The 17,633-nt window shown below is 41.4% G+C and overlaps 3 protein-coding genes across 3 annotated transcripts; 1 reads left to right on the forward strand and 2 right to left on the reverse strand.

Moving 5' to 3' along the window:
• Window positions 1-1,381: 1,381 nt before the first annotated feature.
• On the reverse strand, window positions 1,382-3,437 carry LOC103997897 (acyl transferase 4). The gene is made up of 2 exons (XM_065135173.1): window positions 2,953-3,437; window positions 1,382-2,292 (listed from the first exon to the last, which is right to left on the reverse strand). Exons 1-2 carry the CDS (start codon window positions 3,364-3,366, stop codon window positions 1,453-1,455), a joined length of 1,254 nt encoding a protein of 417 aa, XP_064991245.1. The 5' UTR covers window positions 3,367-3,437; the 3' UTR covers window positions 1,382-1,452.
• A 6,837-nt stretch (window positions 3,438-10,274) lies between these two features.
• Window positions 10,275-13,348, forward strand: LOC135629656 (CBL-interacting protein kinase 1-like). The gene is made up of 13 exons (XM_065137362.1): window positions 10,275-10,578; window positions 10,677-10,739; window positions 11,265-11,336; window positions 11,425-11,532; window positions 11,606-11,686; window positions 11,759-11,812; window positions 11,894-12,019; window positions 12,111-12,323; window positions 12,400-12,504; window positions 12,582-12,698; window positions 12,773-12,844; window positions 12,925-12,999; window positions 13,083-13,348. The coding sequence occupies exons 1-13, from the start codon at window positions 10,396-10,398 to the stop codon at window positions 13,197-13,199; spliced, it is 1,386 nt and encodes a 461-aa protein (XP_064993434.1). The 5' UTR covers window positions 10,275-10,395; the 3' UTR covers window positions 13,200-13,348.
• A 529-nt stretch (window positions 13,349-13,877) lies between these two features.
• On the reverse strand, window positions 13,878-16,802 carry LOC103997889 (transcription factor EAT1-like). Its single transcript, XM_065136378.1, has 3 exons — window positions 16,119-16,802; window positions 15,610-16,029; window positions 13,878-15,525 (listed from the first exon to the last, which is right to left on the reverse strand). Exons 1-3 carry the CDS (start codon window positions 16,800-16,802, stop codon window positions 15,430-15,432), a joined length of 1,200 nt encoding a protein of 399 aa, XP_064992450.1. The 3' UTR covers window positions 13,878-15,429.
• Window positions 16,803-17,633: the final 831 nt, after the last annotated feature.

The following is a 17,633-nucleotide window of genomic DNA, read 5'->3' on the forward strand; positions in this document are numbered from 1 at the left end:
ATCCAAAATCTTACTTCTTTGGTAATACGAGCCACTACAATAATTATCTATCATTGGGTTCATACGAGTACACCTCAAACCCTACCAAGGACTTCTCTCACTACATCAACTAATAATTAGTAGTTCTCATTTAGATATATACTTCTTTATTACTCTTATTTAGCAGCACCTCATCTCCTCTGTAAATTCTTCATCTATCTCTTCACTAACTCACTCTATAATATTCGATAAAACAACGCCCTCAGCACCATAAATGATGTCTTTGTCTTTTCCCAAACCAAATGGCACTAAAATACATTAATATGATCAGGTACATATTACTAACTCTTCACTAATTTACATACATTCAACATAACTCAATAATACCATCGAGCTTAGACATTATATGATAACATACTCTAAAAATAATATATTTAAATAACATATATATTTTTTATTTTCATACTATCAAAAACTTTTCACTTGAGCCTACTGAGACAATCATCACCGAAGCCTCAAAATCTTCATATTGACACTAAGCCATGTGTAAGGAATACAATACCCTACTCTATAATAATGTCATATAAACTCTTATTACTATCTCACCTCATGTAAAATATTATCGAGTGTAAATGGATATTTTAAATTAAATGAAGCCCAAAAGAATCCATTGCTAAATACAAAGCATGTTTAGTGATCAAAGGGTTTCACCAAACATAAAATATTAATTTCATGGAGACCTTCAGTTTAGTTGTTAAATCGGTAATATTTGAACTCATTCTAAATTTGACTATCACTCTAGGTTGACATATACGACAACAATATGTTAGCAATACTTTCAAACATAGGACCTTAGCTAAAGATGCCTCTATATAACAACCCTCTGGTTTCATCCATCATTAGTATTCAAACCATGTAAACTATAAAAAATTAGTCAAAAAATTATTTATGAACTTTGCCAAGCTCTAGTAGCTTGACATATCGAACTTGACTTATTTTTTATATCAATCGAGTTTGTTAACTCCAAATTAGATACATCTTTATTTCTATAATGATAAAATGGATGTACTATATACTTAATATTATCTTCATGGACGATAATTTCACATACATCAAGTAATTTTTTAAGTAATTTATAGATTCATTATTCAAGAAGAACCTTAAAATTAAATTATTTTTTTGAGAGTAAAAGTAATGTTCATACTTTTAAACTTTTTTTCTATATCAAAAAAATTACATACAAGATATAAAATTATCATTATATATTTACCTTTTATCATCATCTTCAGTCACTTATGCCCTCGTTACAGCAATAGACAGAACAACCTGATCAACATTATTATTTGTTGTAAATGGACATACAAATAAACAAGTACCTCTTTCTTGTTTTGATGATAAGCATGCATGAAACGTTGGACTCGGACTTTATTATTGGACTCTTTAAAGGATACGAAGAACTACACTGCTGCTGGTTCAGGCGAAGCCCTTCATCTCTTCCAGGAACGCCTGCATGTGCTCCTTCTCGACGCAATGCGTCATCACCCGAGTCCCCTTTTGCGGCGCCGGCGGCGCCCCGATGATGCCGATCGCCATGATATCCAAGTACGCGAACGGTATAACGTGGAGGGGCTTGCCCCAGCCGTAGTCTACGTCGAGGAGGCCCAGCCGGGTCCAGTACGTCACGAACAGCGAGCTGTACGTGAAGCTGAGCTCGTAGGGGTCGTCTTTGAAGTCCCCGGCGGCCCACTTGGCGAACTCGTCCGGCAGCCTCGCCTTGGCGTCCCTGATGATGCTGATGACGTCGATGAGCTCGGCCGAAGCGATCCTGCCGCTTGAGGCGGTGGCAGTAATTGGGTAGATGCAGTTGCCGTAATAGCCACCCTCGGGGGGCAGGACCTGGCGCAACCGGTGGCGGGTGTTGGCGAAGAAGCACACGTGCACGTCGACGCCGGGGTCCAGGTTGATGGCGCGCGTTCGGGACTGCCACAGGTTGGAGACGGCGACGTCGAAGGTGGAGCAGCGCTGGCCAGTGATCTCCAAGTGCTGGGCCTTGACGTGATTTATATGGTCAGCGGACAGGTCGGCGGTGGTGTCGAGCAGCTTGAAGGAGGAGAACACGGGCGGGCCACCGGGAGGCAGCTTAGGTGGGTTGGGTATGACCTCCCGGGACCATGCAGGCTCCACGGTGGGATTCGGCAGGCCGCAGGCGATCTCGGCGACGGCGTTGAGGAACTGTGCCAAGCCGATGCCGTCGGCGATGGTGTGGACGAAGATGAGGCCGACCACGAATCCGCCGCCCGCGAACTCTGTCACCTGAGAGAGCAGAGGAGTGCAGTCTTGTTTTGGTAAGTGTTGTGGGAAACAGCTTTGAGCCGTGGCCTCGGGGCCGACACGGCTCGGGTCTGGACGACGGAGATCTTCCTGGGGCGTTCCTCAAGCCCGCTGGGGTGGTCGGGTGTGGTGGTCCGATCGGGATGGTGTAACCGTCTCCTCTGGGCAGGAACTCCTCGCCTGCGCATCTGGCGGGGACCTTCGGCTTCACACCTGCACAAAGGTCGGGTCGGGGTGCTCGGCCCAACCCCTCCGACGATCAAATCAGATGATAGTGGAGGGGGTTTCAGATGAAGAAGTGTTTTGAGTCTCTGACCCCCCCCTCCCCTTTTCGGATGAACGAGAGGGTATTTATAGGGAAGCTTACTGTTGTTTGATGTGCCCGCTTGCAGGGGGCAGGCTGGTTGCGTCTAACGTTGGTTTGGCGTAGCGTGAAGAACCAAGCCTGAGTAGGCATTAATGCGCCTCGGTCGGTGTTCCGATTCGTTTGACCAGGTGCAGTCGCGTCGATCGAGGCGTGAGGCATCAGCTGACGTCAGTCAGCCGAGTCTTATCGTAATTATTATCCTCATCAATAAGTGGTCGATCAGATGAACGTGATCATTCATTCTCACTCACTGATCAACAAACCTAACACGCTACCTGCATCATGAGAGGGACGTCGAGGGGTTTCAGTTCGGGGCTGGGCATGGGCAGGAGCGCGTCCTCAGGGATCACGAGCGGGGGTCCGAGGTGCTTCACGTCCTCCAAGCTGCAGTCCGTCTTGGCCTCGACGAACCAAACGCCCTCGCCAGTGCAAGCGACACGAACCTCGCCGCCGCCGTCGGGATCGTCCGCGAACCTCCCCGCGAAGGGGTAGTACTTCACCAGCGCCTTCGACAGTGCTTCCCTGATGACCCTGGCCGGCTCCCGGCCGTGCCTGAACACGTGGAGCGACCGCACCACATACCTGAAGACGGGCTCCCGGTCGATAAAGGAGAGGCCGAGAGAGCCCCTCGGCGTCTCCTCGCATGGAGCGACGAAGGACCGGCTTGTTCTGGTCACAGCAAAGCTCATAGTTGCAGCTATGGACTGAGGACTGTGTCAATGTGCCGTATGAGTTTTTGCAGCACATCTGAGGTCCATGTATAGTGGTTTGGTGCAGGGAAGTTGACGACCTCCATGGTGCTGCCTTTGCTCTATCTTCCAAGTGTTTCGTTCTCAGTAGTAGTTATAGGTATACATCGTTAGGACAATTAGCTTTGCCAATAACATGTACAACGTGTTCACCAATCTGTGGTGAGATGAAAGCTTGTATTCTGTTATGACGGTGCTGTTGAAATAGATGAAGGATAAGAGAGGGCTATGGAAGCGTAAGGATGAGATCACGAGTCCTCCATCATGATCCATGTCGTCTTAATCGCCTGTAACACATTGAATTGTATCTCTTTGAACATGAGGATAGTCTCATATTTGATGGAGAAAGTCATAAAATTCTTTGCGAAGCCCTTCAAGTATTCACAGGTAAATATATCGTGCACTAAACGTTCGCCATAGAATCCTAAATATAATCCAAAATAGTCGACGTAGATTGGGCAACTGGGCTTGTTCTTGGCCTTCCCAAGTTGGCAACATGGTTTTAAGGTTTTCGATGACTGAGAGAGAGACTGATGCTCTTCAAATTTGTTAGGAGTCCTCGATCAAGAGGAACAACATCCTTAGAGATATGTTAATTGCATTCGAAAACGTTCTCCATATTTATACAGGCTTCTAAGATCTCTCATTTTTATTTTAGGGAGGCTAATCGTTGTGCTTATTAGTTGATAGATTTTGCAAAACGTAATCAAAAGGACTATCTGAGGAGGTCTGATTGGTCTCCCGTTTTGATTTCTTTTTTGAGCTCTGATAAACAGAGCATTGGTCGCCATAAACAATTAATTGAATAAAAATTAAGATCATTCATTTGAGGTCCATTGATCGGAGGAAGCCCTCAATCTGATGCATAGCCTCAACTTGGATAACTCACCAGTACAACATAGGATTAGTACGTAGGAAAGGTGCCATGAAACTTAGGTTTTGTGGCTTACAGCATCACTGAGATCGCAACATGAAGGAGCACGTTTGCTGCATCTCATCTTCATATGGCTGAGATGGCACCAGAGTCGTACGGTGGAACATATATCATCAGTGAGCTGAGCTGGTGATCGATCGACCATGCACGGAAAAGAAGGTGATCTGGATTACCAAACATGACAAGAAGGTGGTCTGCCGGTGGCCGTGTGTTGGGTCCAGCCCATACGTGGGCTTGGACAAGATGATTTGGATAGTAAATCCAAATCTGATTTATCAAAATAAAATAAAATAAAATAAAAATAAAAAGGAGAAGAGATGTGCACGGTGCGTGCAGGGACGGAACTGTGAACGGTGAAGGGTTTCGACGTTGCAGCGAACTGTAGCGGCGCGAGAGAGAGAAGAGAGAAAATTAGAATTTTGAGTTTTTGTACCTAACGATCGATCGGTGGTTAAACTTTATCAGTTTTGATCTAAATTATATGTGAAGAATTCTTGTGATAAGCTCTATAATTCTAACGGTGCTAATCTATAGTTTATCCTCTCTGAAGTACTTTCATGTTATATTTATCATGTGACCTAAAATTCTCACATCCATAGTATATGTTATTCTTGAACTAAGATTCAAGATGTGTGGTCTTGATATTATCAAGATCCTCTTATTATTTTAAAGAAGACTTATTATAAATCTGTTATTATTATTATTGATAATGAAACTTTGAGGTGAACTATGATTTCATGATTTTTTTTCACATTGAGTTTTATACGATAAAATTTAGTTTTACTTTACGAATGATTTCATGCTGTTTATATTGTTCGAAGTTTATATATACTTTTGATATAAGTTGGTATTTTGATTAGAAACCTATTTTATCACACAAATCAAAAAAAATATTCCAAACACATGAGTGGGTCGCCTTCCCCCGCCTGTCTTCGTGTGCTGAGAGATGGAAAGAACACAACAAGCCATGTGCATGTGTGTAGGTAGCTCACGCTAACAGGCAATGAAAGAACGTCCCTTCATGGCCATGTGAGAACGAGTGGTTGTCTCCCCATTCATCGCAGAATCCTATGTGTTGTGGATCACCATAGCATTGCTATCTTTCTCCATCACTGTAATAACACGAGGATACAGAAATTTCCGATTTAATTCCACATCCAAAATGAGACTAAACTAAAAGATTTATGGATATACTATCGCAATTTAGACCAGTGATTTAGGTTTGATATGATATGATAAATAATAGACTAATCATCTCATCTGACAAAGATATGATAAATAATATTAGTATTAAGGATAGTGAAGACTACCGTGGAAGAAGACGTCAAATATAAAGGAAGACATTTTAAGTTAAAACCAAGAGAAAATAATAACATGAATTATATAAAAATTAATGGGTTAATATCTATTTTAGCTATAGATCTTTTAAACTCTTATGATTTATTTGTATTTAAAATAACCTAAATATTTTTTAAAAATATAATATATAAGTCCCTTCTGTCAAGTCTAAGTTAATAGATGTTAAAATCTACTTACGTTGTATAACTCATAATAAACTATTAATATAATGATATATGTAATTTAGAGTTAAAGTCAATTTTAGCCATTGTGATTTTGGTCATGTATCTCTTAAGCTCTTGGTTTACTCATGTCTAAAATAATTTCTATATTTTCAAAAATGTAACATGTAAGCCCCTTCTATCAAGTCTAAATTAATAGACGTTAGAGTCTGCTTACATGACATGCTGACTTATAATAAACCATTAATATAATGATACGTGTAATTTAAGTTTTAAAAAAAACTAAGACCTCCATCAATGACGGGAGGCATCATCATAGAAGCGACCACCAGTAGTAGCATCAAGTCGTTATTGCCTAGCAAATCGTTGTACGCACATAGCCTCTCCCGTATTAACGATGAGCTCAGAAGCTTCCGATCTTGCTTCAAGTGGATGTGCGGCTAGGCACACAGTAGTCTCCTAGTCTCTCTTCCCTCTCTTGGGTGTCTTTGTCCCCCATCGTCTCTTACTTCGTCCTTTCTTGTGCTCCCGCCCATTGCGCTTACTACGTGGTGGTCCAACTCTCCCTCACCTCCACCTCCAGTCTCTTCTACCTTTGTCTCTTTGCCTTTGTTCGTCACTATGATCTTTGTCACTTCCTTTCCCTCGATAAGCTAGTCGGGGAGAGTGAGAAGTGTGAGAGGGCTACATGGATTAGCTCAATCATTCCTTTTCACGTGCTCTTTGTCTTCATGATGTCATGCTTCATGACAAAGGTAGCTTACAAGGTATGATGGTACTCGTCAGGATCAAAATGAGTGTCATTCGCGGTGGCGGGTTGTGTCGTAATGGGTGATATAGTGGCATATGTCCTGGAGCTGGTGAATAATAACTAGAAGCTCTTGAGCTCATCATCAGTACAAAAGAGGTTGTGTGCATACAATGCCCTGTTAAGCAGCAGCGGCTTAGTGTTGCTACTAGTGGTTGCTTCGCGACGATGCCTCCTTTCGCCATTGATCGAGGTCTTAGTTTTTTTAAATTTAAATTATATATCATTATATTAATAGTTTATTATGAGTCAACATGCTATATAAGCAAATTTTAACGTCTATTAAGTCAGACTTGATGGATGGAGCTTATATATTATATTTTTAAAAATATAAAGATTATTTTAAATACGAGTGAACCGGCTTAAGAGGCCCATGGTCAAAATTATAAAAGCTAAAATGGATCTTAACCTTAAATTATATTTATTATTATATTAATAATTTATTATAACTCAAATTTGATGGGATGAATATAAAAATTATTTTAAGCACCAGTAAATTATAAAGACTTAAAAAGCGACCAAACTCCACAATTAATTAACCATACATCTCTCGAACTAAAACTCATTGCAAGACATCAATCGTCCATCTATCTACGCATAAGTAATGTCATGTTATCTACACTGACGGAGCTCTTTCCACATCGGCATCACACTTTTGTGTTTGTGATAGAGACAGTTATCACTCACACCATCACTCCACCATAGTGAGATTATATATAAATAAATAAATAAATAAATAAATATAAATACATATATATATTCTGATTGAACAATTAAATCCGAGAGTTAATGTTGTGTTACTCATTGCATTTGTCTCTTAAGAATCGACACTCGCGTAAACTTAATTCACTTTTTTTTTTTTACTCCCAAGTCGATTTTCAATAATAATAATAATCATAAAAATAATTACATATGTTTGTCGGATGTACTTCTGTGAGGAAAGATTGTCGTATGTGTTCGTCGCTCTCATGCTAAGTTAGTCGATACGCAATGCAATTGCTAATTTAAAGCATATAGAGTTAGTTTTAAAAGACGAGAGAAGAATCTATTTCTTCATTCGATGGATGTTTATATATAACCTCCAAAGTATTTTTTATTGGAAGAATAATTTTCATTACTATTTATGATGGCATGATAGTTTCGATCATGTTATTTTATTATTTGTTAACTGTTAATGTCAACATGTCAAATCTTGATAGGATGGCAAATACTGTCCTATCAACTTTTTCTTGAATTATCTTTGTGTTTGTTCTCTTCCCAATATTTTTATGAGAGAGAATGCAATTGGTCACAGACTCTCATTGCAAAACCACACAAAAAATTCAATGAATCTTTGAGGGTTCATGACAGAACCAAAACGAAGCTTGTGGTGGAGGTGGCATCCAACCAAAGAAAAGAGACACCCCCATTTTGTTTGTCTTTTTTTCCCTCAATCATAATGTGCATTTTGGTGCCCTTTTTAGGAGGATTTCGGGGTGCTTAATACTTTGCTCGATTGCGCCATATGCTTTGCCAGCCATCACAATTGCTGATAGGAGCATCTAAATTTACCTATTTACAACCATGAAATGACCAGACATCTCAATTCATCTGTTTGAGTTCTCTACGATAATTATCGTCGATCTTCTCATTATTTAATGACCATAATAGCTTGGTTAGGATTTGATGCTGATATGGAGGTGCACATCGGCAGACGAGCTCTCCACGTCCTCACGCGTCGGCCTCCACATGAATTATTTGAGGGGAGGGTGCATGTGGGGAAGGTGGGCAGTGGAGAAAGGAAAGGGAAGGAGACAAGGCGTCCTTCTCTACCGCCTGTTTCATGCCCGTGAGGGGAGGTTCATTGTCTCTTCCGATGAGCAAGGATGGCACACAAAGACTACTTCTCCTCCTATCAAAACTAGTAATGGATTTGGACTCTTGACAAGAGAATTCCAAGGTTATCATTGCTTCTTCTTCCTCCTCTCTCACTTAGCTACGCTTTTGAATCGTATTTTAGCATATCCATTCGATCATATTAATTTTAGGGTACAATTTTATGTTCTTTTTTCTTTCTTTGCTGGTTTAAAGGTCGTTCTTAAATTCTAGTGATGTGATCTCTCACGAACTTGATGTGATGGGATAACATACATATCGATATGTCACTACCATAAAGAAAATTAGGAGGTGGTATAAGAACCATAAACTTATAAATTGTCAATCTTATTATCAATAAAAATTAGACGACAAAAGTTCATTGTTTTTATAGAAGATAAGATTTCTCTAACTATATAAGGAAATAGGAAAATCATCAATTCTGTTAAGGAAAATCCTTCCTCCTAATCTGTATATGTAGAAGATGGACATATTATTGTATTCAAGCTAAAGTTTCTTCAATAATTATTCTTATCTTATATTATTTTTATCAGTTTTAACCATCCAATCTTATTTGTTCGGATCGATTTTTTTAATTTGACAATATGACACATATTAACATATTAATTGATACATGCTTAATATAAAGTTACCCCACATATAAATATAAATATCATATTTTATCTTATTGGATGATGTGTACAAGCTCGAGGTGTGCATGTGACCTTCCTTCCATGTCTAATACATACACATCATAGTTTTCTAGATCATTAGGTCGGTCAAAGTCAAAATTGACAACCTTTAAGTATATATAAGGCATGAAGTTTCCTAGATTTGATCTCCTTTTGGCCTTACTACACAAACCAAACCATGGTCTCATGAAGACTATGCCAGCAATGATGTACCACAGTAGTCCAACTAGGAATCCTTCACACCTTTTCATTACATTAAGATCTCTGGTGAAATCCAACAAAATTTGGCACCACAAGATTCAGTAGAGGTTTGGTCCTCTCTCTATCACATAATATCTTTTTTCTTTCATTGTTTTTTTGTTATACTTAAAGTTGATTAGATCTGATCCATATGTAAGAGAGGATATTAGAATTACTTAGTAAATATTTTGATATCGAATTTCAACTTCATCACTTTATATATATATATATATATAATAGATTATAATATAAATTAGATTTATTTTTGGGATTGACAATACAATTCCAAGGCTTTATGGAAGGTACAACTGCTGTTCAAATGGATTAGATCAACAATATAAAATATTTAAGATGATGCCAACACTTGCATGGATATGACCGACAAGGGCCATCACCAACTACTGTAGTGGGATCCACACTTGGAGGGCCTACTGATCCCAATTATGAGAGGTAGCAGCAACCTCACCCTTGTTTTATTATTATTATTATTATTATTATTATTATTATTTGACATCTGTTCAAGCATATTAAAATCTACCGAATCAAGTTAAGATGAGATACCAAAACATTGGAGAGTAGATATTGTGTCCCAAAGTAATAAGGTACAGCCAAAGCTATGATGAACGAATGAGAAGTGTGGGCGTTGAGACCAGAAGAAGAAGGAGATGGCGTTTACTTCCTTCCCATGCGCATCACGTTTGTTGACCGCCATAAGACTAAACTACGTGAAACCCACTCACCACCACACACAGGCCACGTAGCGGCTGTTTATTATGAGCTGGAGAATGGAAGGTTGTAGGTCACCTCTCCTCCCCTCCCCTCCCCCTCCGCCTCTATAAGGGGAGCTCCTCCACTGCCTGCCCAATCCCCTCCTCCATCCCCCAGGACAAGCAGTAGCAGCAGAGAGAGAGAGAGAGAGAGATGATGAAGGAAGGAGGAGGAGGGGAGGGTATGCGAGTGCTGGGGAAGTACGAGCTGGGGAGGACGCTGGGGGAGGGGAACTTCGGAAAGGTGAAGTACGCGAAGCACGTGGAGACGGGGCAGGGCTTCGCCGTCAAGATCCTCGACCGCAGCCGCGTTCAGTCCCTCAACATCACCGATCAGGTAAGTCTAATCTGTGTGGACGAGGATGAGGAATCGAGTTTGCTGCTCTGAGCAGCTTGAGCTTACGGAGGCATGTCTGTGTTTGTGCGTGGTGACAGATTAAGAGGGAGATCGGCACCTCCAAGCTACTGAAGCATCCTAATGTCGTCAGGTTGCATGAGGTCTGCTCTCTTTCCTCTCTCCACCTCCCCGCTGTTCTTGTGATTTAGGATCCCTTTAGGACGAAGCAATCGGAGTTCCTCTTTCGTGTTGCCTTTACAAACCCAACCTCAGACGGCACTTTTAGTCCCTTAATCGATTCATTAATCAATTAATCACAGTTCCCAACGTGTGGATCCCACCTGTTGGAAGACTAGGAAAAAAGAACGCATCAATAATTCATCGAGAAATGGAACTTTCAATCAAATCTTTAGGAAAAGATATGATACAACCAATTAATGTCAAATACCAACCTCACCTGCACCGCTCATTGGTCAAATTGGTGGGGGCCTCAAGTGCATGAGCTTGGTGGCGTCCGACCATTCGTCACTACTCACATAGGGTGTACAACTAGGCTTGCACGTCCAGTGTCATGCAGCACATGCACATCGTTGTCATGTCTCTGTAAGTTGGATCATGTGACTTACAGCTTCAAACTAGCTACGTTCACTAATCTATTCTGCTCTCTCCTTGATTACCTTACACAGGTCTCAGCAAGCAAAACTAAGATCTATATGGTCCTTGAATACGTGAATGGTGGTGAATTGTTCGACAAAATTGTAAGAATTATCGATCCTGTAACTGTTAATTTAGACCTTCGATCACCGTCATTTGAGTTTGATCACCGTCGATCGATGGGCACTCAAGGCATCCAAGGGAAGGCTTTCGGAGGGAGCAGGGAGGAAGCTCTTCCAGCAGCTGATCGATGCTGTCAGCTACTGCCATGACAAGGGTGTCTACCACAGAGATTTGAAGGTACGCAACATAATAAGCATACTCGAGCAGCGTAAAGCTTTCGAGCCAGAAAGCTGAAGGTTTGTTGTTGCAGCCAGAGAACGTTCTTGTGGATGAGAAGGGAAACATCAAGGTTTCTGACTTCGGACTCAGTGCTTTACCACAACACCTTGGGGTACGTAGTTCAATCTTTGCCTTCTCCACGGAGACCATTGAGAGCACTCAATTTCTTCGACCTTCTTTTCAGAATGATGGGTTGCTGCATACGACCTGTGGAAGCCCCAACTACATTGCTCCTGAGGTAGGATACCACTACTCCTGAAGATTTAGACGCATCCATCTTTTGTGGATCTGTGACATCTTACTGTGAAACCATCTGTAGGTGCTCTCAAACAGAGGCTATGATGGTGCCAGATCGGATATATGGTCTTGTGGTGTCATCCTGTATGTTATTCTTACAGGTTCTCTTCCATTCGATGACAGAAATCTGGTTGTGCTCTATCAGAAGGTATGTAAGATGAAACTGAGCCAAAGAAATTAGGTTAGCTCATGCCCCTTCTGAGAAGAAAACGATGTGAGGATTTCTTCATTTGTTCCAGATACTGAGGGGAGATGCAAAGATCCCCAAGTGGCTATCACCTGGTGCTCGAGACATCTTGAGAAGAATCCTTGATCCAAGTCCTATTACCAGGATAAATGTAGCTGGAATCAAAGCACATGAATGGTTCAAGCAGGACTATGTCCCAGCCATCCCCAGTGACGATGAAGAAGACCCGAGTCTTGACAATGATAGGCCTTTCGCCATGAAACAGGTAGCCATGAGATTTTCTGATGCTGTTCAGGTGGCTTGCTTTCGCATACTGACTCATTCTTTCTGTGCTCTGCAAGCATAATGAATCAGATGAAAATGGAACTTCACCTACCCACATCAATGCGTTTCAGCTGATTGGCATGTCTTCCTCTCTTGATCTTTCTGGCTTCTTCGAGAAAGAGGTAATCTGTTCTATCTTCGATTCACAACAAAAGAATGCTGGTCTAACAAAATCCTCTTTGGTGACCGACCTGTGCAGGATGTCTCCGAGAGGAAGATCAGGTTCACATCCAATCACTCACCAAAACATCTGTTTGAGAAGATCGAGAACATCGTCACTGAAATGGGATTCCAAGTCCAGAAAGGACATGGCAAAGTAAGATCGTTGTTTCATTTGGTAATCTATCTGAGCCAATTCGGAAATCACACTTACTAATCTGCCATTTGCAGCTGAAAGTTATGCAACAGTGCAAGAGTTCAAGAACCCCAAGGAGCTCTGGATCGTTCTCGGTTGCTGCAGAGGTAGGTTTCCATCTGCTTGCTCATAATATTCCACTCATGGCTTTCCTGCACCTCATGCCAATTCTGATGGTGGTGTCCAGGTGTTTGAGCTCAGTCCATCTCTGTATGTTGTGGAGCTAAGGAAATCATACGGAGACTCCACACTATATAGACAGGTACTCGCTCGATCTCATTGGTACAAGCTCAGAAGAAGCTTTGAGAATCTCAAACATTGCTACTCTTTGCATGATGACTGCAGCTGTGCACAAAGCTATCAGGTGATTTGGGTGTCAGCAGGAGCCAACACATCTGCAAGGCTCAGTCAATGCCAGAACTCAGCAATTTTGAAGGAGACATTCCTGTTTCTGCTCAATGATCTGATGCAAATTTTGGGCCAAGTAGAATGTGGAAGAGATAATTCTTGTTCACCCCACAGAGTGTAAATAAAGTTTACACTTACATGAAAGAAATAGTGTATATTGTGGTCACTACATTATTTCATTTCAATAAAATAATTCAAGAAAACCCCCTGAGTTCCCCCCAAAAATAGGAAAATATTTCAGAAACTCTATATTTTAGATAATTATATAAATAATTACATTTCTCAGGAGGTTGAGATATGGATTGAAGTCTAATTTGTTTTCTGTCTTCTCAAGATCTGTTTGGCTAAGAAATCCTCACTTCCTAATGATCAAAAATGAAAATGATGAAAATTTAAAATCACAATAAAATCCATTTACAAAAAACTTAAGACACATGATGAAATCCGAAATAAAGTTTTATATATAGTTTAATCAATTAAAGGAAGATAAGAAAGTGGTGGATTCTCTCACTTGTTTGACATCTTCAAATTTATTCCTTTCATGGAGAATCATAGGCAGTGACATCATAGTGATGATACAAATGATAATTATGATATTTGCTGTAATGATTGTATGTGGTGATACCACCATTGCATAGAGGAACACAATAATATATTTTCATCAGTGATATATATTAATTTGATCAATGCTTATATGGTGATTAAATAGACAATATTTAATCTATGTAGCTCATAACACATGTCAACCTTCTACTTATTCTTCAGTATGTTAATTTGGTGGTAGGATGGATTACTACAAAATAGTAATTCATTGGAAGTGCATTTAGATGCCAACATTTTTCTCTCCAAGATTTTTTTTTTTGCTAATTAGATTACAGCTGATGTATTAAGATAAAATTTAAATAAATAAAGATCATTAGATATTATATATAAAGATAAAAATAATTCTGTAGAGAGACACCCTGTTTCTGAGGTCAAGTTTAAGAGAAGTTATATCTAATTCAATAATTCTCTTCTGCTAAACTGTTTTCAGTAATTTATTTTTATCTTTTATTGTATTATATGTTTCATTCACTTCCAAGAAATATGGAGAAATATTTCTAAAATTAAGGATGAAAATTTAGAAACCACTGTTACTTAGAGAAAAGCCTTATATAATCATATCTCTTTTTTCCTTCCTTTTCCAGCATACTTTCTGATCTAATTCAAAATTTCAATTATAACTAATAAAAGTCTTGTCCACAGCTTTAGCAAAGAATTTTTATTAATTAGAAAGCTAATCATAAATGAGATTGTGTTGGGAAACATTTTTCTACTGTGAGTGTAAAATAACATGAGATCTATACACTACTCAAGGATAACAGAGTATATATATGACATGAGAGTTGTGTTGTTTCAGCTGAAATAATCTTACCACTCTCCACCTCACCAGCCATTGCCCAGTCCTCATTTTGTAGTTCTACCTCAATCTCTAATCTCTAAAAGGTGCCTTATCCACTGCTATCACAAATCCAAGTTTCCTCATCTAGACACAACTAGCTTGAGGCTTCTTTGGCCTGATTGAGCTTAAAATCAACATTTGAGCTTGAGTAGGCTATCTTGACCACATGTTGAGGCTCAAGTTCAATAATGGGCTGAGTTTGAACTCAATTTAGCACATAAACACTGCATTTATGTAGTAATCCCTCTACAAACAATCAGGTAAAATATTTCATTTTCAGTTCTTGCCTGAGACTCTACAGTTTCTTTCGATTCACTAACAAATTATGTAGTAAATAAATCAGGAATTGAAGTATGAAAACTGTGTAAATTAGTACAGAATTAGTGAGTGTAGAATACCAGTTTTGGTTCTCTTTATTTTGTTGAATATGAAGTAAAACACTAGTTGAACAATTGTTTCACTTTGTCCATATCATACACTCGCAGCAAATTGTTGAGTGCTGAAACTTCTAATCAGTATAGATGATTGCAAGAATAATTTGAATGCCTTTATATGCATCATTTCAATGATCCAACTGAAACTTCTTATCATATTTCATTCTGATTAACCAGTTTTTAAAAGCATAACATTATGATAAAGCTCTATTTTCTTTAACTTTTATGCTGCAAGTTGATTCACTTGATGCTTGACATTTATATTTGTAGCAAAAGATGGCATAAAGTGGAGTGTTGCAGTCCACTATTTTCCTGCAAGGTGTATCAGAAACTACTGAGAAAGAGATTGTTTGGTCTTACCAGGCACAATTCTATCACCTCATACTCCAACTAACATATAATGCGAACCCTAAAAGCTGGCAGGCAAAGTTGGGCCACTCACATCCATGGCTTCGATGAGCTTCTTCGCGATCGCGCTCGCATACACTGAAGAACCTTCATGAATCTGCAACAACACCAACTTGTCCTTTGTTAGGCCTCAAACACAAGAAGAAGGCATGGAGAGTACTTGGGAGAGTGTGACACTGACCTTGGTGTTGATCATGAAGATGTGAGAGTATCCTACGTTTCCTCCAGACAAATGCAGCAGCTCGAGGTGGAGTTCGTCGAGGACCTTCGCGACGATAAGCAAGCAGTTCATCATCTTACGCCGAGTGAGCTTGATGTTGGCTTCGTCGTCGACGATGCGGACGTCCACGAACGTGTCCTTGGATCTCCTTTGGAGCCACGAGCTCCGCAGCACGCCCTTGGATGCACGGTCGGCGTCGTCCATGGGAGGCGTGATGGAGGAACTCTCCATGTCGCCAGCTGCTTGGTCTCCAGTCGCCGTCTTCCTGGCCCTCTCCCTCCAACGTCGCTTCTTTTCCACCAGTATCTTGAGCTCGTCGACTGTCCTCAGCAGCTCGTTGATGTACTCGATTGTGTCGGCGACGATGGAGGCTCTGTCGGGCTTGAAGGCAAGGAAACGTAGAGAGGAGGAGCATGAAGAAGTAAGAAGATGACACCATTAATGCAGCTTTTTATGTGTCGGACACATACTTTAGTCGAGTTTGGGATCAGTGATTTCAGGTCTTCAAACTTCTTGCCGAGCCTCTCTCTTCTTTGCTTCTCGTTCTTCAGCCCGCCCTGTTTCATCCCCCACGGAGCTCCCTGCTGCCGCTTGTTGCGCACAAGTGGGCTCTCGAGAAGCTGCCCTCCACGCCCGTCCTCGGTCCCAATAACATAAGACTCCCCGCTGCCTCTTGATCCAGCCGCAAAGAACCCAGCGGCATGCGGAAACGAGCCGAGAACTTCTCTCACCATAAATGGCGGATTGGACGGACCGTAATGGACCGCCGGGTCGTACAACCCGTCGGGCGGCAGCTCAGCGAAGAACACATCGGCCGGCATCCCAAACGCCGCCGAGTAGGAAATGGTGGCGGGATCAAAGCACTGGGGGTAGCCGCCGGCTTGCATCAGATGGGTGGAGATCTCTTGCTTGGCCTCGAGGTCGAACTGGTGGTGGAGGTCGAGCTCCAGTCCCATGGAAGCGTCGTTGATGGTCTGGTCGTCATGGGAGAAGCCCGGGAGCCTCATCTTCTCTTCCAGGTCGCTGCTGTTGCTGCCCTTGTTGTCTTCCACGGGTGGTGGTAAGTCCGGGTAGCTCGTGGTGGCAGTGTGAGATGAGCCACCAAAAGCTCCTGCTGCTCCAACCCCCCGGCCATGGGAACCAAACTGGTACATCCTTGTCTCTTTTCGAATTGCTTGAGATCTCTACATCAAATATGGTGTTAGCTAAAACCAAGACGCATGTATACACAACGATATGGAGACATTAACAAACAAACCTGTGGAGAGTCGGTGGAGAAATGTATGGGGAAGGGTTCAGAAGAGCATCGATGAGAAGCCAACTTGGGAAGTGACTAAAGGCATGGTGAAAAGCAAAATGCAGGGAGGTGGAATGGGAAGAGGAAGAGGAAGAGGAAGAGAAGAGAGAGGGGATGTGCAAATATAGAAGAGGCAACGCTGATTTGGAGTGAAAGAAAGCTGTTGGTTTCTTCTGCATGAGTTTGGACAAACAGGGACGGTTTGTTACTGAGATTCCCCTCCGCCTCTCGGACGGGGCCCACCAAAGCCTGTCACTCCTGTCCTCGGTGGGGCCCGCGTCCCGGTGGCACAATCTTCCGTATCGCTGCCACTGCATGATATGATAGCGTGGTGAAACGGCACACCGATTCCCCCTGCACAGCTGCAGGGGTCCAAGTAGAAGGAAGAACGGAGGTCAGTGTGGCATCTTCTATGATAATAATTGATGTTAGACTGCGGCACTGCCGAAATTTCATGGTCAAAATTGGACCATTAAGGGACTCTGCCAACATCTGAGAGAACGGAAAGGACGAAAAAGACAGGTGAAAACAAGGGATTTTGGAGCCATGAACAGAGGAATGCAGAAACACTGAGCGTCGTTGTAAGCCAGCAAACTACAGGTATCGAAGATAAGGGAGATGAGTCTTGGAAAGATGAGAAGCTTGGAATTGTGTTTGTCTATCTATGATCAATACATCAATCACTCGG

Source organism: Musa acuminata, chromosome BXJ3-1 (genome assembly GCF_036884655.1).
Source record: "Musa acuminata AAA Group cultivar baxijiao chromosome BXJ3-1, Cavendish_Baxijiao_AAA, whole genome shotgun sequence".
Lineage (NCBI taxonomy): Eukaryota > Viridiplantae > Streptophyta > Magnoliopsida > Zingiberales > Musaceae > Musa > Musa acuminata.

Bases quoted from the DNA above. Each gene is read 5' to 3' on its own strand.
- LOC135629656 (XM_065137362.1), top strand. From the start codon at position 10,396: ATGATGAAGGAAGGAGGAGGAGGGGAGGGTATGCGAGTGCTGGGGAAG. The intron at 11,533-11,605 runs GTACGCAACATA...TTGTTGTTGCAG, and splicing joins TCTACCACAGAGATTTGAAG to CCAGAGAACGTTCTTGTGGA. The intron at 12,699-12,772 runs GTAAGATCGTTG...TGCCATTTGCAG, and splicing joins TCCAGAAAGGACATGGCAAA to CTGAAAGTTATGCAACAGTG.
- LOC103997889 (XM_065136378.1), bottom strand. From the start codon at position 16,802: ATGTACCAGTTTGGTTCCCATGGCCGGGGGGTTGGAGCAGCAGGAGCT. The intron at 16,030-16,118 runs GTATGTGTCCGA...CTTGCCTTCAAG, and splicing joins TGATCCCAAACTCGACTAAA to CCCGACAGAGCCTCCATCGT. The intron at 15,526-15,609 runs GTCAGTGTCACA...GTGTTGTTGCAG, and splicing joins TCTTCATGATCAACACCAAG to ATTCATGAAGGTTCTTCAGT.
- LOC103997897 (XM_065135173.1), bottom strand. From the start codon at position 3,366: ATGAGCTTTGCTGTGACCAGAACAAGCCGGTCCTTCGTCGCTCCATGC. The intron at 2,293-2,952 runs GTAGCGTGTTAG...CTGCTCTCTCAG, and splicing joins ACGTCCCTCTCATGATGCAG to GTGACAGAGTTCGCGGGCGG.